This window comes from Girardinichthys multiradiatus, chromosome 11 (assembly GCF_021462225.1).
Source record: "Girardinichthys multiradiatus isolate DD_20200921_A chromosome 11, DD_fGirMul_XY1, whole genome shotgun sequence".
NCBI classification, from domain to species: domain Eukaryota; kingdom Metazoa; phylum Chordata; class Actinopteri; order Cyprinodontiformes; family Goodeidae; genus Girardinichthys; species Girardinichthys multiradiatus.
In genome coordinates, this window is record NC_061804.1 from 41,383,577 (window position 1) to 41,407,204 (window position 23,628).

At 40.0% G+C, this 23,628-nt stretch overlaps 1 protein-coding gene across 1 annotated transcript in view; it reads right to left on the minus strand.

The window, feature by feature from the left end:
* The window catches only part of mark4a (MAP/microtubule affinity-regulating kinase 4a), a 36,920-nt gene that overhangs the window by 1,597 nt on the left and 11,695 nt on the right, over positions 1-23,628 (minus strand). Inside the window, exons 4-16 of the mRNA XM_047378926.1 lie at positions 18,054-18,102; positions 17,855-17,920; positions 15,767-15,837; positions 15,644-15,700; positions 14,949-15,185; positions 13,002-13,121; positions 12,817-12,916; positions 12,597-12,706; positions 8,829-9,015; positions 8,344-8,555; positions 7,018-7,121; positions 6,294-6,578; positions 241-323 (exon numbers count right to left, since the gene is read on the minus strand). Of these exons, the coding sequence (XP_047234882.1) occupies positions 241-323; positions 6,294-6,578; positions 7,018-7,121; positions 8,344-8,555; positions 8,829-9,015; positions 12,597-12,706; positions 12,817-12,916; positions 13,002-13,121; positions 14,949-15,185; positions 15,644-15,700; positions 15,767-15,837; positions 17,855-17,920; positions 18,054-18,102 (1,681 nt within the window). The remainder of the gene's footprint in view (positions 1-240; positions 324-6,293; positions 6,579-7,017; positions 7,122-8,343; positions 8,556-8,828; positions 9,016-12,596; positions 12,707-12,816; positions 12,917-13,001; positions 13,122-14,948; positions 15,186-15,643; positions 15,701-15,766; positions 15,838-17,854; positions 17,921-18,053; positions 18,103-23,628) is intronic.

Sequence of the window (23,628 nt, forward strand, 5' to 3'; positions counted from 1 at the left end):
ATGAGATTACATTTTACAACCAGTTCCTATTCACATGAACCATAAAAGCAAAAATAACCATTGACTGGACCTATGCAGAAAACCAAGTGTGTGGGCACTGAGACAGAATGGAGAATATACACAAGCCATGCACACAACTAGCAGCACGTGAAGTCAGGCAATGGGGCGAACTAAGCAAATTCCAAACAGATAGGGGCAGCAAAGGCAGACAAGAAAGAAGCGAGAGACATGGAAACTTACTAACTGTCTTTGATCCTTGTGGAAGAGTACAACCCGAGACTGATTTGTTTGAGCCCTGGCGTTTCGATGGGTCAAGGTTGACCCTGATGCCATAACAGGGAAGGAAGCAGAAGATAAAGATGGGGGAAAAAAAGAGGGTTAGGAGCAGGGGGTGGGGGTGTAGGAGGGGCATAGAAGAGAATATATTTGAGTCACAGGCGAGCAAGTGGTCAAAAAGAGCACAGCACGGGAGCTGATTGGCAGGGGTAAAGCTGAGGTTTGATAAGATTAGACATGTGTGATTATGACGACCGGGAGGGAGAGGGAAGTGCTGGATAATCCTTGGCCACAGGAGGGCTTGCCAAAAGGCCAGGGTAGATACAATTTTTGGATAAACATGAAGCCATTCTCAGACTGTGCTCAAGCTGAAAGGCAGCACTTTATGAAGTCAATGCTATGAGATAATATGCAACAGTTTAATCCAGGATAGATTTTAACCCAACTGCAACAACAAAGTATGGAGCTCTACAAAAATCCCTTGAATATTCACATGACACCTAACAGTCACAAGTTTCACAACAGTCACAAGTGTATTTGTGAAGTGTGACAGTATACATGGTTTTACATTTCCATTTTTTTAAAGATTTTTTTTGACAGTAGTTAGACAGGAAACGGGGGCGGAGAGAGAGGGGAAGACATGCGGCAAATGTCACCGGGCCGGGACTCGAACCCAGGACTGTCGGCTGTACGTACACGTGTCACGTGCCTAAACCGCCTACACCACCAGCGCCATGCCCCACACTTACAGTTTTTAATCAATTAAAAAACACCTTTCAGTGTCTTTTGGGGCATGTTTCCAACAACCTTACACATATAGAGACTAACATTTCAGCCACTTTTTCTTTGCATTATAGGTCAAGCTCAGTCAGGCTGGACAAAAAGAATCAGTGAACATCAGTTTTTAAGTCTTGAGACAGATTTGTGTTTAGGTCTGCACTTTGACTGGGCCATTCTAACACATGAATATGACTGGATCTAAACCATTCAGTTTTAGCTCTGGATCTCTCTTTAGGGTTGTTATCCTGCTGGAAGGTGAATCTACTTAAGTTTATCTAGCAAACTGAAGCACACTGAGGAAAACCTCTAACTGGTTTTCATCCAGGATTGCCTTGTTTTTAGCTGTATTTTCCGTCTTCCAGTCAACTTTGACTAGCTTTCCTGTTCACCTAGAAAGAAAAGAATCCCCACACAGCATGATGGTTCCACTACCATGTTTCAGTGTGCAGATAATGTGCGATGTACAGTATTAGTTAGCATTTTGAATGTAGCCCTAAAAGTAAAATTTTGAGCTCATCTGCGGAAAGAGGTGTGAATGTCAGCCCACCTCTGTTACACCCCTGACCTGCCAAGCAAGGTAGTCACAGATGACTTGTATAGGGGTGAGCAGGTCAAGGGACTAATGCAGTGATGATGCATGGTTTGTGTAACCAACCAGCTGCTGAATTTAAGAGATCATTTTTGTCAAGAAGAGCGAGAAACTGAGATAAAAATAGCAATTTAAATTTGAAGCAATTTGCTCGACCAATACACGCAGAATCATGTAAAACAAATATATAAATTATTTATTTATTCATGTTGTAAAGTAGTGCAACAAGTAAATGAAATATTCATAAAACCTTTTAAATTTCTGCAGCCATAAACCCAGTCCAGGGCCGGTGTCCTAAACCAGTTAAATGTGCTCGTACTCGTACTTGTCGTCTTCCGCTTTATCCGGGACCGGGTCGCGGGGGCAGCAGACTCAGCAGAGACGCCCAGACGTCCCTCTCCCCAGACACCTCTTCCAGCTCCTCCGGGGGGAGCCCAAGGCGTTCCCAGGACAGCCGAGAGACATAGTCCCTCCAGCGTGTCCTGGGCCGTCCCCTGGGCCTCCTCCCGGTGGGACGTGCCTGGAACACCTCCCGAGGAAGGCGACCAGGAAATCCGGTATAGATGCCCGAGCCACCTCAACTGGCTCCTCTCGATGTGGAGGAGCAGCGGCTCTACTCCGAGCCCCTCCCGGATGGCCGAGCTCCTCACCCTATCTCTAAGGGAGTGCCCGGCCACCCTACGGAGGAAACTCATTTCAGCCGCTTGTATCTGGGATCGAAAGTTCATGGCCATAGGTGAGGGTAGGAACGTAGACCGACCGGTAAATCGAGAGATTCGCTTTTCCGCTCAGCTCTCTTCACCACAACGGACCGGCACAACGCCCCCATTACTGTGGCAGCCGCACCGATCCGTCTGTCGATCTCCCGCTCCATTCTTCCCTCACTTGTGAACAAGACCCCGAGATACTTAAACTCCTCCACTTGAGGCAGGAACTCCCCTCCAATCTGAAGAGGACAAGCCACCCTTTTCCGTTCTAGAACCATGGTCTCGGACTTGGAGGAGCTGATCTTCATCCCAGCCGCTTCACACTCGGCTGCGAACCGCCACAGCGCATGCTGTAGGTCTTGGCTAGATGGAGCCAGCAGGACCACGTCATCTGCAAAAAGAAGAGACGAAATCCTCTGGTCCCCAAACCAGACCCCCTCCGGCCCTTGGCTGCGTCTAGAAATCCTGTCCATAAAAGTTATGAACAGGACCGGTGACAAAGGGCAGCCCTGCCGGAGTCCAACATGCACTGGGAACAGGTCCGACTTAGTGCCGGCAATGCGGACCAAACTCCTGCTCCGCTCGTACAGAGACCGGATGGCCCCTAGTAAAGGGCCCCCGATTCCATACTCCTGGAGCACCCCCCACAGGGCATCACGAGGGACACAGTCGAATGCCTTCTCCAGGTCCACAAAACACATGTTGGGCAAACTCCCATGAACCCTCAAGTACCCCGTAGAGGATATAGAGCTGGTCCAGTGTTCCATGGCCGGGACGAAAACCAATGTGTTGTTGCTTCAATTCAACTGATCAAATCATTTCCTGAACTTTGCAGAACTTGACTGGGGGTAACAGTAAAAAGGCAATGTGATGTAGTGTAGCTACCGGTATGGTAAAACTACCACCAATCTAAAATGAATAATTGGGCTTGAGTGTACATGAACCGTTAAAATACCTGCCACTAAACTGATTACCACTGACACAGCTTCAGTTTTGTTTAAGGTTTAAACATTTGGAATCTGTGAGTGTTTATTTTGAAGGTAGCTTTTCCTTCCTGTACGACTTGGCAGTGAAGCAGGGATTTGCACAACTGTAGCCATGTTGCTTTGAGTCACAGTGCATATATCCTATTAAGCCATTACATGTAGGTGGATTGGAGCAGGCACGCATGTAAAAGTTACAGGACTCAGGAACGCTGCTGAGCCTTCAATGAAGTAGAACGTGCAATTGAAGGCTCCTGCCAACTTTGAATAAAACTATTATTTATTTATTATTATCTGCACTTTTCAGTCACTACTTTGTATCAGTTTTACTTTGCAACACTGTTTGACAAGAGATCATGCCAAAATGTCCATAAACACTTCAAAATATTGTAATACTATTCATATACAACTGAAGCCCCGCCCGCAGGTGAGCCGCTAGCTGAGTCTGAATGTTCTGATGACATTACTGTGATGAAAGCCACCGTTGAGAACATGACTGCTAATGTTGCCCAGCTTGAAAATAAAAGTGAGGACTTAGAATCCAGAGCATCTATCCAACATCTGGATAGCGGGAGTTCCTGAGGGCCCCAACACATGCTACACTGCTGCTGTAGCTCCTTTGCTGAAGGATGTGTTCTAGAAAGAACCTGCTTTTGGACCAGTCATATCGTACCTTTCAACCAAAGCCTAAGTCTGGTAACAAACCACAAGGCATTGTGTGTGCCTTTTAAATCGAGTCTCTCTGGGTTCAAATATCTTGTCATAAATGTGACACATCCTTTATCTTGCCTTAAAGCAGCTAGTTTTACTCCCCAGATGTTAAAGATTTAATTTGACACTCAAAGATGGCATAACCTCCCACTTTAATAACTTGGTAAAATTAACATTGTGAACATAAATATTCTTCTAAAATTTCTCTTTTTTGTTTCAGCCAATTCCTCCTATTGCTGAAAACATTTTTGACTCATCCATGACAACCTGCTGTTTAAACTAAGGTGGATCACTGCAGCCATATGTTTTTTCTTTGCCCTGACCTACATGTTTCTTGGTCTGCTGTTCCTCTGTTCTTAAAGTAAACCTACAGCCTTATCCACTGACTGCCATTTTTGGAATTTCTAACTCCTTACTCACATAAGACTTTAGACAAAATAAACTATAGCTTTTGCATTCTTAATAGCAAGACGTTTTTTATTGTTACATTGGAAATCTTCCAGGTATCCCTCGGTCTCCCAGGGGCTAAAGGACATGATGTTTGTTGTAAGACTTGAGAAGACATGACAAAATTAAAAATATAATTTTTCCATGCTGGTCCACGAAAGAAAGAGGAAGTCACAAAGCCAAGTTGGTAAGAAGGTGTGAAGTGAGGAGAACCTACTGCTGCACTGTTTTTGTGAATATATATATACACACATATATATATATATATTTATTTAAACAATTTTAAAAAGCAAGTATATTCGTAAAAGAAGAAACATTTTTACTGACTGTGTGCTCACACAGTTCTGAAGGATTACTGACTCCTGAAAAAGCAAAGATGAGATGGATGCTATTGTGTTAAACGTTTCCTCTTTAATTTCAATTTAACTTTTATCATTTAGCGGCTCTCATAAAAGTGAACACACCCGTTAAAATGTTTATTATGTATAAAATTAGACTTTGATAAATAATTTAAAACTTTTTTCCACACACTGTGACTCCTATTTTGCACAAAGAAGGTCGAAAAATAAACTAATTACAGGAAAAACATAAAACATTGCAATAATCTGGCTGCATAAATGAGCACAAGCTCACACTAAATACTCTGTTGAAAGACCTACTGGTTCAGTTTTAGCTTTCAGTCTGTTTGAGTTAACACCTGCCAGCAATTCGAGTTAATCTAATCAACCTACAAAGAAAGTTCAGCAGTCCTAGTTAGATTTTTTTTCACATTTGCATCCTTTAGATGAAGACAGTTTGCAAAGAGGTTTCAAAAGATCAAACTGGTCTCTTTGAACAGTTGGTGAGGAGAAGGATGTTAAAGGTTCCACACCATTACATATACACCATGGCCCAGTAAAGAAAGTCACAAGAACTGGACATTTCTCCAAAACTGACCAAGCCTGGTCAGGGAGGCTGCTAAGACGCTGACAGCAACACTGAAGGGGCTGCGAATCTTGAGATGGAACTGGGTATTTTACCAGTATAGATGAGGCAAACAGTTCCAAATCCTACTTGGTTTAGGCCAAAAACCTCTAGAAAGCTGAAGACTTCACTTAGCATCACAGACACACATCGAAATTAACAAAAGAATGAAAGTTCGGAATGGCCTCGCTGGAGTTGAAAACTAATAACGACAGAAAGTCTGTGCAATGACCTGAAGAGGACTGTGGACAAGAGATGTCCTCACAATCTGATAGATGTGGATAACTTTCACAGAGCAGAGTACGACATTTCACTAAGTCAAGTTGTGGGCTGGCAAGTCCAAAGAAGACTAAATGCTGAAACTGAATCAAAAGCAGCTTCAATAAAGTATTATTTTAATGTTGCACACACCTCTGCAACCAGGTTACTGCACCCTTTGGTAGTTTTTATTTTTTGCCTCCCAACAGATTCTGTATTATTCAGTTGACTTATACAGGATAGATGTCAAAATACAGAGTGAGAAAGTTTGGAAAAGAGTTCTCCTGATTTCATTTTTTTCATCATAAACATTTTAACAGAGGTGTGTAGACAGAAGATTCATGAGTCGGCTATCAACCTTCTTCACTTTAACAAGTAACAACTCGTATGATGTTTTTTTATTTCTAGCAGTGTTTATAATTGTGGAGAAAAAATCTGAGTAGGAACTTTTTATTTACCTTACATTGGTTCTGGGTCCATCTCACCTCACATAAAACAACAGTGAGAAAAACTCTGTCCATCAGTATTTATTAGAGCACGTTTTCCCACTGAGCTACGTGTGATACAGCACATATTCACCTCCGTGTGAGTTTCGAGGTCAGCTTGGTAAAGAGGTTGGAGCTTGCCCTGGTGCGTGCGTGGGGCATCGGGCTGGCATCATGGTGGGACAGAGTGGGTGATGTGGGCGGGGCAGCGTAGACTGGTGGGCCACGATCCCTCAGCTGCCCCCCGTGGAAGGTGCTGCGGATTGTGGAGCCTCGGGTCAGGCGGCATCGGTCGGATGAGGAAGAGGAGGAAGCTGCCCCAGCTCCAGCCATGCTGAGCGTGGAGGGAGACGCTGTAGGCATGCGGTGGCCCAGAGAACTGAAGGGAAGAAGAAGAAACCAGGACATTCTGTTTCAAACTATTCATACATTAATATGCCGGAGTTTTTATATGTTCCTATTATACATTGGATATTTTAGTTATCACTGTTCACCCCATAACTGCTTATATCCACTGAAATGCTCTTATAGTGGAGTTCTCTCCCTTCAGCAAAGGAATCAATGTCTAAAAGCCAAAGAAGGATTGAGGCGTAATGTAAAGGCAATAGTAAACTGTTCTACTTCAGAATCTCACATCTAAAAGAGGTACTAATGCAGTTATGATAGCCATTTTATTCATTTATTATTCAATACATTAGACAGAAACATGAATATTGAAGTTGTCTATAATAGTTCGTAAATATTTCTAGTTTTTACGGTTTTTCACAATTTGTGCAGATGGGGCTCAATCCAGAGATTTTTCCTGACACTGAGCATACCTGTTTTCTTTGCCATTCTGCAGAAGAGAGTGCCTGTCAGCACCTGAACGATCTGTGCACACGTAAGTATTCCGGCGTGTCATGGTGCTTCCAGGGATGTTATTCTACACAGAGATGAACAGTTCAAGAAACTGATGTTAGCCAAGATTCTTCAGAAAGCCATGCTAAAAAACTGCAACTACTGCACAACCCAAAACTATGGAGTTGTTATCATAATCTTCTTCTGTTGGTTTTCTGTTGAGGAGCTTTGCACAGGATTCCCAACATCATGGACAATACTACACATCCTCTATTAAACAGAGACAACAGAACAGAGATTGCTGCAGGTCCATCGGTCCAGCCAGCATTCAAATACAAAGATAACTTGTGAACCCTCCCCCTCTGTGGTTCCTCCCACAATTTAACCGCAGATAACTTCTGCCACCACTTCTGTGTAGACATAAAAACTCTAGCAACTTTAATACATGACCGCACACCTACAGGCAAACAAAAGAAACATGCAATAGCTAAGATATTTTAAATTATATTTGTCACCATTATAATGGGTGCATTAGACACAATATTTTTATTAGCCACGGTTAACCCACCCCTTTTTTTACTTCCTGATCCTTTGTCATCTTTGTTTCTGTATCATTCTCGTGGCCTGCCCACCTTTCTACCTAAACCAACTGCGGCCTACGGTGTTAATATTAATAAAGGCAGTTGTGCAACAGGAGAAATAACTCATTTGCCTTCTTTTGTAAAGCAGATCTGTCACTGCAAGACAACCATATCCACCTTACTCTTCATCTGACTACTTATCCATACCTGATGTGTTACACACTGCGAAGGGCCACTGTTACATCCGCTGATAAAACAGTGTGTTCTCTTACTTTTTAGAAACATGTAATATCATTCAAGCCTTGGGCACAAGGAGACAAGTCCCAATTAAAGAGTGCTGAAATCAGCTTCATCATCAACTCTGCTGTTCTGTTCTTCTGGCTTCTTACAGTTTCTGTTCATTCTCTGCAGAAACTCAACTCAATGTGTCAAATCCTAAGAAAAATGTTTAAAACACTTATTCTAAATCTATATGTATATATGTACATCTTTCCTGAACGTCCCAGACTCCTAATTTTCTTTAATTTGTCACCACAAGTCATATTCACTCATTCATACACACACACACACACACACACACACACACACACACACACACACATTAATACACCTATTTGCAGATCAGTGGGAACATTATATCTGACCAACCAAACCAGCGTGTCTCCCCTCAGAGGCTCCTGGCCCAAAACCCTCCCTCTCCTTATATTGTATCATTGGCTCACTGACCGTGGTGGCTGTCATGTCTTTGCGGCGCTCCGGGATCTCAGACTTGTTGGGGTTGTTGGCACTGCTGACCATCGGACTAGAGGGAGGGAGGCTGTGGCTCCCCATTACGCTGCAGCTGGCTTTACGTGAAGGCATCCGGCCCTCCCGCAGCTCTCGGTCCCCGGTGCTGGTCGGGCTCCGCTTGGGGTGCATGACGGGCATGGAAGGCCCGCCTTTGTTGTGGAGGACAGCAGAGCACAGACACACAGAGACTCACATAAGGTACATTCTGTGGGTATGGTGTTCAGATGGGTCCCAAATAATGTGAACGTTTGCAAATGTTCTGTAGTTTTGTTAAGGATTGTATTAGTCCAGTAATGAGTCTGTTATAAATATTTCCCCCCTTGCCCACTATCAAAGTGATTGGTTGCTTATGCAGAATACAGATTAAATAATGATAGCACATTTAAGACTTAGGATGAAGTTAGAGCAGAGAAGAGACTCACAGAAGTCGCTATGTCGCCGCTGTCTGTGGTAGGTGGAGGCACTGCGCTGCGACTTGCTATGAGAGGAGGAGGTGGAGGAGGTGGAGGAGCCAGTGGCTGAGGAGTGTTTGTTTGTCCCGTTGGTAATGGGGCTGGGTCGGACCCTCGCCAAAGACAGCGTACTAGCAGTGCGAGCATCACTGCTCTCCTGCAACATCCCATCGAAACCATAAAGGTGAACATCCCACACAGAAGAAAGAACATATGATTATGGACATCATAACATCAATATTATAGACTAATTCTGTCTTTTGCTGCTAAAACAGCTTTGACATATTGTTGTGGACTCGCAATAACTTATTTTTCTTTTCTTTTTTTTTGGCACTAGTTGCCTTAACTTTTGTTATTTTTCTAAAGTAGGCAGACAGGAAGCGGAGGGTGGGGAATAGGAAGGATGCAGCATCAAAGACTGAGGCCTCCGTATACGGGTAGCGTGAAATACTGTAGTATCTGAACCCAGGTTTTTATTGAACAGAACCTTTAGATCCTATAGATTCTCTGAAGGGTCTTTCAGAGATTGACTTATTTGTCCTGCTGCATTAAGACATGTAGCCAGTTGGACTAGGATGCGCCCAATCAGGAGGTAAGATCACTTTAAGCACCTTAAACTCGTTTTAAAGTGACTGTGGACATCATCTTGAGGTACAAGGTCAAACAAGAATGGAGTTGCAGGGGCTGGGACAGAGGTTTTATGCGGGTCCACTTTCAGCAACAGCTGAAGAAGGTTTTCTACTCTAGTCTGTCTTTTATCCATTCTTGCATCATTGGGCTTTGACTTTACTACACTAATTTCCCTTCCATGGAGGACATTTGAGACTGATAATGTTTATTTAGGGGTCCAGACGCATGTAGTAGTTTTTAATGAAATCGTGTGTCATGCTCATTTTTCTGCAAGCGACTTTCACATAGGAAGCACTATGTGCTGCACTTGTCAGTGGAGTAGGACTCAGTGCTGGGGAGAAGCACACACACCTCAAGATTGTACCCACACTTGGAAGTGATAGTTGCTGCAAGACCACGTTTTTTTTTCTCAGCTAGAGGACAAAGTTTATAATTGAAAACATCCTGCTAGTAAAATCTGTTGAATATAGAGCGGTGTAGTCGTGGCCCAAGTTCACCTTACGTTGGGAGCACAAACAGAAACCATAGCAGGCAACGGGAGGGCAGATGGATAGAGATGGATTACAGTGAAGTTTGTTACTCAACCTCTAGGTGTAACAGAATATAGTGGATTTAAAATTGTTTGCAGCTGGTTGGAAAACTCTGAGCCAAAACAGGTGATATTACACATTAAGAAAGTACACACAGTGACTCTACACTAAGTATGCTAACTTCTTGTAAAATCTGTTGAATAACAAATGTGTCAAAATCTGTTTAAGAATGTCCCTCCTGTTATCATCTTGTCGTTGCTTCAATACAATAATAGAATCTTTTTGTAGATCTTCATTCACTACAGTGACTCCCCTCTTTCACACACACACACACACACACACACACACACACACACACACACACACACACACACACACACACACACACACACACACACACACACAACAGGGTGCCAGTTCTGCTCCTGATATGAATAATGAATAAGTTCACAGTAGTAATTCTCCACTTAATTACATAGTATCTTTAAAATAAAATCAATGCTTGGTTTAACAACCCAACAAACTAAGCTGCACATCTTTTCGTCCAATCTCTTTTAGCAAGAGGTACAGTAACATAAATAAAAAAAGATTCTCTTGGTGGTAACAATTTTGCAGTTTTCAGAATTATTATTGATTTATGTCATGTCAATGTAAAAGCAACACATTCCTTAAAGTATTGTTTAATACCCATGTACATAAGGGGAACATAATTGTAAGCAAACACATAAAGACAAGATTTCCGATACTGAGATGTTAATTTTTTTCAACTGAAACCTAATTTTTATTTACACTTCTCTTGTTTAAACTGTTGTTACCATAATAGCTACTGTAATAAAATATACTACAAACAAGTAGCTTTCAATGAAGCTAACAAACTAAAAAACAGAATAAAGTCAGAACAAGCCACAGGGTAAACAAGAACAAATAGAAATAGACTGTATTTTAACATAATCTTGGCCAAATTTGAAAATTATGGAAGCTGGGCTCCATCATTTGATAAATAAGTCTTATCAAAGTCTTGCAAAAAATCTCATTTCTGAAAGCGCAGCTAACATTTTTACTAATCAAAATATTGGTTTTACTTTCCATCAAATTCTTAACGTCGTTCTTGTCCATTCACTTATTTGAATTTTCTCTAGAAGAATATTAATAAATGGCAGAGCACAGAGCATTAAACCATTAAACCAGCGAATATCTGAAATATTTTTCAACCACGCGGTCATGGGTTCAGTTGGGACTCTATAATAACTAGAAAAGCACTCAGAGCGCAGACCTTTGCCAAGCCAATAGGGTCATTAACGCAAGCCGGCTTTTTTCTATATTGGTGAGCTATACTCTGGCTGACTTCTGGCCACTGCATGCCAGCTGCTGACAGGGTCACAAACCATGTTGGAACTCCTAGTTGTCGCAGCAAGGTCTGGTAATGATAAAGAATCCTTAAAATCCAAATCATCTGTTCCTTGCCCTAATTAACACCTTGACTGAAAATGTCATCCAAATATTTTTATACCTTTGTGGGATATTTTGTAAACAGATGAACAGACAAAGCAACACCAACAAAAACATAACCTCCTTGGCAAAGGTAATAATATCTGAAGTCTGAACTATCTGTGTAGTTTAGGAATTTGTGATGCTTTCAATCTGACCCAAATGTTCTTCTTTAAATCAATTTTATCATTTCAGAGAAATTTTCATGGATGCTTTTATTGAATAAAAATGGCCAGAGAAATCAGCTGGTGACTGGTTCTGACTGGTGACTGACCGGTTGGAAACAAAAAAAGAAGTTGTTATTGCAGGAAGAAGACTCGAAGTTAGCCGTTTTCAGCAACAGTGAGGTGCCTAAAACGAAGTCAGAGGAAGCAGAGAGAAGTATACAACCTACAAGACGTCAAGACATGTCTGTGATTCATTCAAGCTGCGAGAGAGTGAGCGAGAGCAAAACTTTGAGTAGATAGCAGGAAGTCTGTGCGGAGTACATTCAGGTTGCTCTGATTAATCCTTATAATTAAGTTTAAACCTAAACTAAACAGTCTAACATGGAATAGGCTCGATTGGGAAATGTTAGCAGCTTTTTGGCGTTAAGGCAAGGATTTGTAGCCTGCTGTGTGTGTGATGCTAGCTGTGCTAACCAATGCAAATCGCTAATAGAAGGGTGAAAAAAGGCTTTAGAAAGCCGAGGGTGTAATCGTTTTGTCTTTGTTTCAGTAACACCCTGATTTACTGCAACTGCTATTTTATACAAATAGTGTGACATTGCCTGTGTTCCTAACAAAAGAAATCCATGGCTCCTCACAACAGGAATACTAGAAAAAGCATTTTCACTGATGTTCTCATATCTTCTTAGATAACAGTTCTTAAAAAGAGACTACAATCAGTCAGAATCAGTAGCTGCAGTTTGAAATTCACCCACAAAATTATGATCGTGGCATCTCTAATTTTCAACCAAAAATGAAAAACTTTATTATTTTTTTAACAAGGTTTTAATTCTTACATTTTGTATATTAGCCTTCCATGTCATTTTGCAAGGTAGTCAAGTTGTATTGCCATTAAGTATAAACAAGAAAAAAATCGGACTCACGTCGCCTTTCCGGCCCAGCAGTAAGTAGGTGGCGGTGACCTCGTTGTATTTCTGATTGAGCAGAGAGTCTTTGATTTCCTCCGGAGTGAAGCCCATTCCAACCATCACCTCTGAACCACACACACAAGCAAAAAACGACAGGTAAGAGAAGAGATCACCATGAAAAACATCCTGTATACTGACAATAATCAGGTTGATAAGATAAGCCAAGCCGACGGACCTATACGACCTGGATCACTATAGTCCTCCACAGGTTCTATATGGGGCTTCAGGTCATCCCCCTCGTACCCTGTATTTATCCATTTGTCCTTCATGACTTGCTGCAAAGACAGAAGCATAGACATGCTTAGTTTGGACATCACATTTCTACTTCCACTGCCCTTGTGTGCGTTTCTCCCCTCTTACCTCGAGCGTGCAGCGCTTGGCTGGGTTGAGCACCAGAAATCGGCGAAGGAAGCCCTCACAGTCGGTTGACATGTAGAAGGGCACACGGTACTTTCCCCTCAGCACACGCTCCCTCAGCTCCTGTTGGCCACAGGTGGCACACATATACAACATTACATCTTATTAAATTCTGCACTGTTATGGATTATTTCTAACTTATGGTCAGAGATTTATGAAAACATAAATACTAAGAACTGTTTGGGTCATTTTAACACCCTGAGAAACACTGATGCCTGATTCACATGGCAGAATTTTCAAATTTTCTGAGTATTTTCAAAACTTGAGATACCCCACACATAATGATAAAAAAATCGTAGGTGTAACAGGTTCGGTCCTACAGTGTGTGCTGTCCAGCCACATGGAATGCACAACACACACGAACAGATTTCACTCACAAACATTCAGATTTCAGACGGGAAATCTTGCAAAACCCTCTTGAGTTTAAACGTGACTTCAGAGTAATTTCCTTCCGTGTTTCTGTCATGTCGCTTTCTGATTGGCTACACTTCATATTCAACAAGCTGCATGCTCATTTATTCTTGGGGAACACCCCACACCCTAGGAAATCACGGCAAATCAATCCAACATGTTGAATATCCCTTATTTGAGGTTGGAGCAGTACCAATGTCCTTCCGGGCAGACTAGATTGTTCTTAACACAGAACACACGATAATCATAAGATTATCTTAAGAGCCATGATGATATTCGGGGCATGTCAGAAGGGTAAGATAGGGGATAAAAATTGGCATAGAAATCCTTATGAACCTTGTGAATCCGTGTGAACCAGGCATTAGATGCTGCACTCAGCTGGCATGTTACAAACTGGTTGTTACTATAGCAACTGGGTTGTAGCACAAACAACTGAACAAAATCAATCTTTGCCGAGTTTGTTTACTGAGTGAATCATTTGTGATTATCATACATTAATTTCCTCCATGAGCTGAGCAGATATTTAGACATGATATACATCCTTAGCCAGGGGAGGTTCTAGGATGAAAGGTGCCCTAGTTGAGGCACCTTCCAGATATTTTTTATTGTTGCCGTTCTCACAAGTAGATTGAAAGTTTCATAAATCTGATTTGTATTGTAAAGACCTGCAATCAGTGTAGAATAATTAAGACTAGGTTTGGCCAGTTTAAAAAAAAAGATTTTCATGCTTTAGGCTGTGCCTAGTGCCAAAAAGCAATGTAAATGTTCTTTTCTTGGGTCTTCAATAAAAGCATGAAGGTTATATAAATCTCTAGTTGTGTTTTAATGAATCTCTGTTCAGCCCAGGATTAACCAGTTCAGATCTGACCAGATTAAGCATTTTAAATAAGGAACAGTCCAAATATGCCATCTGTAATGAGCTAATAAACAGAAGGACTGTTAATTAATACCAAATGCTAACAAAATAAAACGACAATTACACAGAGTCCCAGTGTAAACAGTGGGACTCCGGCCTGGTCTTGTCTGTCAGGTATGCTCCTAGATATTCTGTGGGGGTGTTTCCTACAATGTGTATATATATATATATATATATATATATATATATATATATATATATATATATATATATATATATATATATATATATATATATATGTGTGTGTGTGTGTGTGTGTGTGTTTTCCTGTTTTGAGTCTGGGCTAACAGAATAAAGATCAGACATGACATTATCAGAGATAGAGGTTGGATTTTTGGATGTTATGATGTGATGAAAAATTGTAATTCTAAGCAACCGTTCCTAAAATTCCTTGTGATGATAGTGAGATTTCACTGCTGTGTTGTGAGGTGTGCATTCCCACAGTACTTGATAATGATATTAAAGCTGCCCATATTTCCTTCATAAATGAAAATTTTGTAATCTTTAAATTTAGCAACCAGATGACAGAGCCAGTTATAAGACCCAGTCATGGGAAAACTGACCTTTAGGTTCTGGCCATCAAACGGCAGCGAGCCGCTGACCAGCGTGTAGAGGATGACTCCCAGGCTCCAGACGTCAACCTCAGGGCCGTCGTACTTCTTCCCCTGGAAAAGCTCAGGTGCAGCATAGGGCGGTGAGCCACAGAATGTGTCCAGCTTGTTCCCCAGCGTGAACTCGTTGCTGAAGCCGAAATCAGCAATCTTGATGTTGGCGTCAGCGTCCAGCAGAAGGTTCTCTGCCTGAAAGACCGAGTGGGACGGTTGGACAGGAGGAGCGCAGAACAGAAAACGGACGCATTATGCACATATCAACACCACATTCAGGGAGAATAGATGGATCACTGCACAAAAATAGTGGAGTGGGGGGAGGAGGGCAAAGGGAAAAAGAGGACAGAAAATAAATGAGTAGAGATGAAGGAAAAAAGGAGAGAGAGCACAAACTGGACAGATTGGGGGGTTGCATGCTGGACATGACTCATGCTGTATGTATGTCACAGTGTGTTTAGGCCCTGGCTCCAGCCTCTTTACTCAGCACTGCAATTAAGAGGCTAACGAACTGTTTTTAGAAGCACAGATCGAGATTACTCCCACATGTTAACTAATTCCGTGAGAGAATGAGATCTTCCAAATCTTGGATGACTTCCCTAAGACTTCTAGCTCGTTAATATAATTTATTACATTTATCTGCTCTTCCTCACCTTCAAATCTCTGTGGACAATGTTCTTGGTGTGGCAGTAGTGGACAGCAGATACAATCTGTGAGAAAAAAACAGTTAAAATACTGAACAGTAAGAGTTGGACTGTAAGGACAAACATTTCTACCTGTCGAAATTTTGCTCTGGCTTCAACCTCCTTCATTCTCCCATGTGACACAAGGTAGTCAAACACTTCACCTGTGAGTAAGAGCATCTGGTTAGGTAAGAAAGCCAGAGAACTTATCTTCACATAACAGCTTGATTAAATATGGCAGATAAACAGAATGAAAATTCCTTCACTTTAATTTTGTTATTAATATATAATTAACAGTAGCTTCTATCAGATTTATTGTCCTCAAGGGGCCACGTTGAGAAAACATACAGACCTAAAAGAGTTTTGATGATTGCTATTGATCAGTCATATCTGGCCTCCTAATATGAAGCTACAACTTGCTTATTAATAAAATAAGAAACATGGAAAACATTTTTAACCAAAACAAATATGTAACTTGTCTTAGATACTTTGTTTTCTCAAACTCAGATAGTTGTACTTTAAATGATCATGATTTCAAAAATGACCAAAATGATCAGAATCATAACTTCTGCCACAATCAAGGAGCCTTTGTGTGCATGGTAACAGAATAACTTGAGAAAATTTTTCCTTTTGATTATAATATTTTTTTATTATTTTAAATATGAAAAAGGAAATTTACTTACATTTATGTTATTGACTAAAAAAAAAGAAAAACTCTATTTAAATGTAATATTTCTTATTTTAAGTTGAAAATAAAATAACCACTTCCTAATGAGAAAATCAAAAACAAACATGGTGGGTACTCTCACAAATTTACATCTGTTCTGGGTGTTCAGCTGCCATGCCAGTCATCATCAGCTGGGATAAAATTCAAAACTTCTTTATTAAATGTAAAATCAGTGTCCAGTCCACAGGGGAAGATGAATGATCAACCTTTTTAACTGTAGTCCTAGAAACTATACTGTAAAATATCAGTTTGACTCCCCATACCTTCCTTGTTGTCATGTAGGGAAAAGGACCAGTTTGGAAAGCTAAAAGGCTCATGAGCTATTATAATATCACAAATACATCAAAGTTGAAGAAAATATTCTCTCAATAAACAGTGATGCATTTCTTTTACAGGAAAATCTTCATAATAAAGAAATAAAAACATAGGGCGCAACAATGGCGGTGTAGGGCTTAAGCGCATGGCAATGTGCAGAGGCTATACCCCTTGGTGCGGCTGTCCCAGGTTCGACCTTTGCCGAATGTCTCCCCCTCTCTTTGCCCCTGTTTCCGGTCTGCCTACTATCAAAAAGTGAAAAATAAAAGGCCTCTAGTGCAGCAAAGAAAAAATATTAAAAAAAATAAAAAGAGAGCATTATCCACTCAGTTCAAAAGGGACTTGATGCTGTGCTGTATAACATCTCGACCCAAGATGATATATGTGTGAAAGCATTATAGTAGCTGTACATGACTTACTGCTGTAGGAACTTTAACTATACAGGTTATCAATCACTAATATTAAACAAGCATCGTCAGCAATATTTATGTGGCAAAAATTTATAAACGATCCTACGAGTCATCTCTTCAGTTTTAAACTGCTTCTTTTCTCACTGTCAGTAGCAGCTTGATGCGCTGCACTGCTAATGGTAATTTGTCCACAAAATAACATTATGTGGAGATTCGGTTTCAGTTGTATGATTTTTTACCTGGGTTCTATTCTGTAGTCATGATAAAACTAAATAGAACCTTTTGATTTTTTATGTAATTTATAAGCAACTGTGGCTACATTGTAGTTTACCACTGTCAGTGTGTGAATGTGTGTATGAATGGGTGGCTGACTGCAGTGTAAAGCACTTTGGGGTCCTCAGACTAGATAAAGTGCTATACAGGCCGTTTACCCTGTATCTATGGTTTTTGGTCATACTTCCACAAATCTAATTTAGCTTCATCTTTTTAAACAAAAAAAGAATGTGGTAGAATGTGTGGTTTGGTTAGATTTAAATGATTTTAGAACATTGTAAAGACCAGATCATGTGTTAAAACCCTAAAATTTAGGGAACTTGTATTTTACTTTATTTTATTGGGACTTTAGTATGTCTGTGGCAAATGTTCTGTGTTTGCTCTATTTGTTTAGGTTGCTGTGTAACCAAGTCTAAAACTATCTGCACCTTTTACCAGACTGGCCAAAATACCCACCTCCACTAGCATACTCCATAATTAGGTAAAGGGTCTTCTCCGTCTCTATCACCTCAAACAGCTTCACTGTAGACCAAAACGGAGGGAAATCTAATTAAATACAATGTTAACAATGCTGTCTGGTCACACACACCAACCAGATGCACATATTAAATCAATAACATGAGGTATGAGAGATGGATGTAGAGAGGTGCCTTGCCTATGTTAGGATGATTTAAGCCTTTCATTATTCGTACCTCCCGAAACAGCTGAAACAGAGAGAGAGAAAAAAGACATGAATAATTATGATGAATAAAGTTAGGATCTGAATCTCAGCCTCACCATACTTGATTCGCCAGCAGACACAAAGTTGCTTGACTTCAGAAATCTGGGACTTAATCTGGGCCCAGCGCTGTTTATAGTTTAAGCCAATTGCTTTTCATTTATATTACAACAATCAAAATGGTTATAGCCATTTAATTTACCTATATAGTGTTACTTCACAAAAAACATCATCTCAATACACTTCACATGGAAAATAGATACATGGAGAAGAAACTACCAAGCGAGCTCCCCTTTGACCCCATCGAATGCCCTATAAAGCACAAAACATGCATGTGTACATAGAAAAACTGGTAGCCAGTATTAGCTTTTAACATCATGCTCATGTCACCTTTTACACATACAATGCTTATTAATACTGGTCTAAAACAGTGAGCTGAACAATCAATTACTTGTGTGTCTTTACAAAAAATTTAGAACATACAAACTCTATATGACCCTGTGGTAGTTTTGATAGCAATGACAGATGCACCAAGAAATTGGTTAGTGACCGGAATCTGATGGTTTTCAGCTTGATCGTTGACAGGCAAACCAGACTCACTCTTCTGACCTGTCAGCCATGGAACATGCTGGCTTTGGAATTGTTGGCAGAATTTTGGAAAAGTCAAAGCTACGATGTACACTACCATTCAAAACTTTTAGATACACTTTCTCACTTAATGGGTCTCTTTACTTTCATGACTATTTATATTGTAGAGTCTCACCAAAGACAACAAAACTGTGAATGAACACATGGAATTATATAGTAAGCAAAAAGTTTGAAATAACTCTAAACATTTTTATATTTTAGATTCTTCCAAACAGCCACCCTTTGCTCTGATTCTGCTTTGATCTTTGGGCATTCTCTCCATGAGTTTCATGAGGTGGTCACCTGGTTTTCCAAAGTTTTTGAAAAAATTTCATTGAGGTTCATTGAGAGACGGCCAGAGGTTGATATTTCAGTCATCACGGCAAAGGGCGGAATCTAAAATATAAAACATATTTAAAGTTCTTTTTTTACAATTTTTCGTTTGCTGCATAATTGCATGTGTTTGTTCAGACTTTTGATGCCATCAGTGAGAATCTATAAAGAACATTTTTAAATGAAAAAGTGTGCCTAAAACTTTTGACCTGTGGTGTACATTATCAAATACACACAGATACCTATTTTAGTCATGCCAACAGTGCTGATCGCTACTGCTCTACTAAAAACAGTAGAAACTAGAAACTATTTTATAGTGACTGCTTTCTCACACACATGGTGAGACTTCACCTTTAATCCTAACATCAAAAAAATAATGACCGCTCACGAAAAGCAGGCTAAAACATACATTTTCAATTTTTTTCTTACTTCTTTTATTATAGTGCTTAAAGTGAAAACAGAATCAATTCAAATCAGCCTCTGCAGATCGAAGTTTAGAAAAACAGGGGATCAGAAATCAGTATATCTTTACAAGCAATCCAGTACTCACTAAGAATGAGCTGTACTGTAATGTTTATGATGTAGCGGGATGTAATTAACACCGAGTACGGTTTAGCTGCACATCTATACTACTCAGTGCATGTGGTGTAGTGAAGTAGCTTGTTTAATAGTTTGTAGGTTTTCTTTGAGTAACATTTGTACAATTTGTAATATTTTTAATCTTCACTTATATTATCATGGCAATAGATACAGAAAAATAAAAACAGACAGCTTTGTACAAATAATAATCATAATTAATGGTAGATATCAATATAATTTAGAGACTTTTCAGAAATGTAAAAATCAGTTTCCTTCCTAATTATTAGGCCGATTGGGAATGTGTTTTAAAAGGTACTTTTTAAATATGAATTTATTTAAATACAACATAACAGCAGTATTCTATTTTTATTAATCGATAGGTTAATAGGATCTTGAAACCTTTTTCAAATGATCTAATTTTACTAAAAGTCAATTTACCAAATTTCTGTTACAATCAGGCATTTGAACCCATCATTATTCTCTTCTTATATTAACAGGAAGTGGATGAAAAAAGATAAATCCCACCCATGCTTTCTCTGTGCAGACGTGAGTAGTCGGAATCTTGTGATGACCAGTTCACACAGACAACTCGACACCTAAAATAACTGTATCACATTTAGAATTTGTGAAATCCTCCTCGTCATTTAAAACGGCAACAACAAAATGCCCACGCACAAATTTGCAAGTGAATGTGCAGCCAAAGATCCGACAAGTCTCCACTCGCCGTGGCATGTCTACTGTGAGGGACGTGCAGTACGGAGGATTACATTCGAGGCAGCTCCCATGATTTCATGTAAATAATAGTACGTCTGCTAGACTAACGAGCATAGCTCAAAACAGACAGCTCTAAACAATGATAACAAGGCAAAAGGAAGGAAAATGATGCCTGATAAGCTGTTCTACTCCCTGTCATTCTCCCCCCCATTCAGTTCTTCTAGCAGTCTTCACTAGCAGAGCCTGACGTCACAGTTGCCACAGCAACCCAGGTATTAAGACCAGGCACTTTCCCAGCTTTTCCAGCTGTACTGGAGGAAATCTTGGGATACGTAGTGCTGAAAGCATCGCACCATCCCACTAGTTCCTTGCTCAGAAGCATCAGGCCGACAGGATCTGACCCATCAAAAAAAACAAACAGCTAAGGACTCCTCCAGCGAGACGTTTGACCCTCATTGCTGTTGATTAAATAGCAGCCCTGTAATGGCAGAGGATGTACAAAGCTCTGAGGCAAGAAAGCTCCTCCAGCAAATCCTGGCTGTAGTTCAAATCAAGCAGATGGTGACAAACTGCATTAAAAAGGGAGCTTTTGCTCCGATTTGTTTTGACGTAAAAACACAGAATCAAAAATGGATTGATTCAATTCTTACGTATTTCATCAAAAGGTTTCAGAGAACCACATGGAAATCTTATAAGACTCAAAAGCTATCAACAAGAAATCTTGATCATGGACGATCAGATTTGATTTTTTGCGATTTTACATCTTACCTCTTTCCATCTACAATACAGCCATCCCTCTATCTTTCTCCTCTCTACATATATTAGCATCCAGATTATGTTAATTTAGGCTCTTTCATGTCTCAGGCCCTAAGAATATTCCCTAGCCCAAAGACATGTCAAATAAATCCACTATTATTATTTTTCTTAATCTGATCTATAGAAACACATCTAAAACTGGTCTAATAACAGTGTAGAAATAAACTCAACAGAAAATGTGTGGGGTCCCTTGAAGGGAACAGTGGAGTAGTCCAATATTAATATATTAATATTCAACATGTGGGATGCTGACAGTCTCCAGCTAAAGAAGACTGAATGCTGAAATTCGATCAAAAGTATCAGTTAAAGGCAATGCTCACTTATACAGATTAGTGCATCTTTTCATATGTATCCCTCTAACAGATTTCTTTGTTTCTGTTAAATAGGAATTATAACAGGGGTGTGCAGAGTTCTCTGTCTGTAAAGAACAAACTCTAGATATGTTGAAGGCCACTTTATTAGTCGGACCATTGCAAATGTATTATGTGGATGTGGTCAAACAAAGCTGCTGCTAAAGATTAGTTTTTTGCCTTTGACCTTTTATTGGAAACTAATCTTTTCCTCCTTGTAGCCTCTGTGATATCAGTGACCTTGTGCTGTTAGAGTATTATAGCGGGTTTAGTGCATGCAGTAAATACAAGAGCTTTTTGTTGTTTTGTCATCCAGATACTTTCCTCTTTACATGCTTGGTTTTACATCAGAGCAGAGCAGTTTACCTGCCCGATATTTTGCTGCTAGTGCCACTTAGTTGACACTGTTAAGAGTAGCTGATGTCTACTACTCTTGCTAAACTGGTGTAAGTTCTTACTTTCTACCTGTGTTTCCACCTCCTACACTGTAATGCTAGAATTGAATAAATTTGTGTTTAGTGGCTGATTTACGATCAACTGCTGATGCTGTTTTAAACTGATTTTAATTTCTGATAAGACACAGAAACAAAAGGTTTTTGTTTTTTTTCTAATCTTCCTGCCTGGAGCGGCCACTAGTCATTTATGTTAAGAACAAAGGTGATGTCACATCACTGTGTGAGACTGAGTTCCTGTAAATCAGGGTCGTACTACTTTAAAAACAGACAAAATCATTTCAGACATGACATTTTAAACCTTCTTAAAACATCTTAACATTTAGCATGACTAGCGTTACTTCAACATATTTTTCTGCATGTATTTCCTACATAAACCTACCAAACAGGAAATAAAGTAACTTCGCTCTCTCCCTTTCAGCCTTCCTGTTATCTGCTTTTAGTCTGGCTGCTCGGCAGGCTGAATGAACCGCCGACATGTCACAACATGTATGGAATACAGTCTCCTCTTAAATAGTGGCTTACTTTTCTGTGCTTCCTCTGACTGTATGCACCTCATCTATGCTGAAAACAAGGGTGTGACTGTTACTGTGATCTGGAGGCACAATATGGTACATTTACTGAAAAAGGTCGGATTTTTGAGTTGCCTGTCACCATCCAGGGCTGATCAAGCAAACAACGCAAGGACACCTGTAAGCAAAGATTATTGAGCAAATATTATAAGCTGTGTAAATAAATTGCCTCCCTGCACAATCTCTGCAGATCCCACACATCCTGCACACAAACTGTTCATCTCTCTGATGAACACTTACCAGTCAGAGTGCCTAGATCGGTAATATGCATATTTGCACAAATATACCCATGTCTTTCCCTTTTGTAAAAACACTGTATATACATATTTACAAAAAACATATCTTTATTTCTCTTCTTATATATTTATGTTTAAAATGTCTTCATTGAGAGCCATCAGAACCGAAATCCCTTGTTTATTCACCAACCTTGTGCACACAAAGCTGATTCTGATGGTACCATACAGAAGAGAAAGGTTTTAGAGACACGTGACGTCCTGACTTTGATCCAGCTCTCTGGCTGTGGTGTTTTCCATTGTGATGGGCACACTTATGTAACAAATTTAATGCATCTATTTTTTATTTTTGTTTTGACAGATTTTTAGGGGTTTTTAGTTGAATTGTTCAGGATATCCAGTACAGGGCAAGGATCAAATGTGTATAAAAAAGATCAAAGTTCACTGGAGTTCTTCACAACAAAATGACCAGTATTATTAAATTATCAGGTATTTGGATTGTTTTTGCCCAGACTTTGCTTTCTTCAAAATAACCTCCTCTGGTTTTATCAATAGCTTTGTATGTTTGAAATCTAAATTATGATTTGGTTTTTAGCTTTCATCTGAAAATGTAATTCTAGCAAATCGACTGAACTCTATAACTAAGCCCTTCTTTACTTTTCTCAAAATTCATTCTGCTATGGTCTGGCAACATCAATGTATGACGAAAGGAGAACTTTGATGGTTGATGGTGGTTGAAGCTTGATGGTGCACTAAATACATGGCAAAAATCCATGGAACCTATACTGGTTTTATAAAAATGCACTGTGAACAAAAACTTGAAGTTGCTTAGAAAT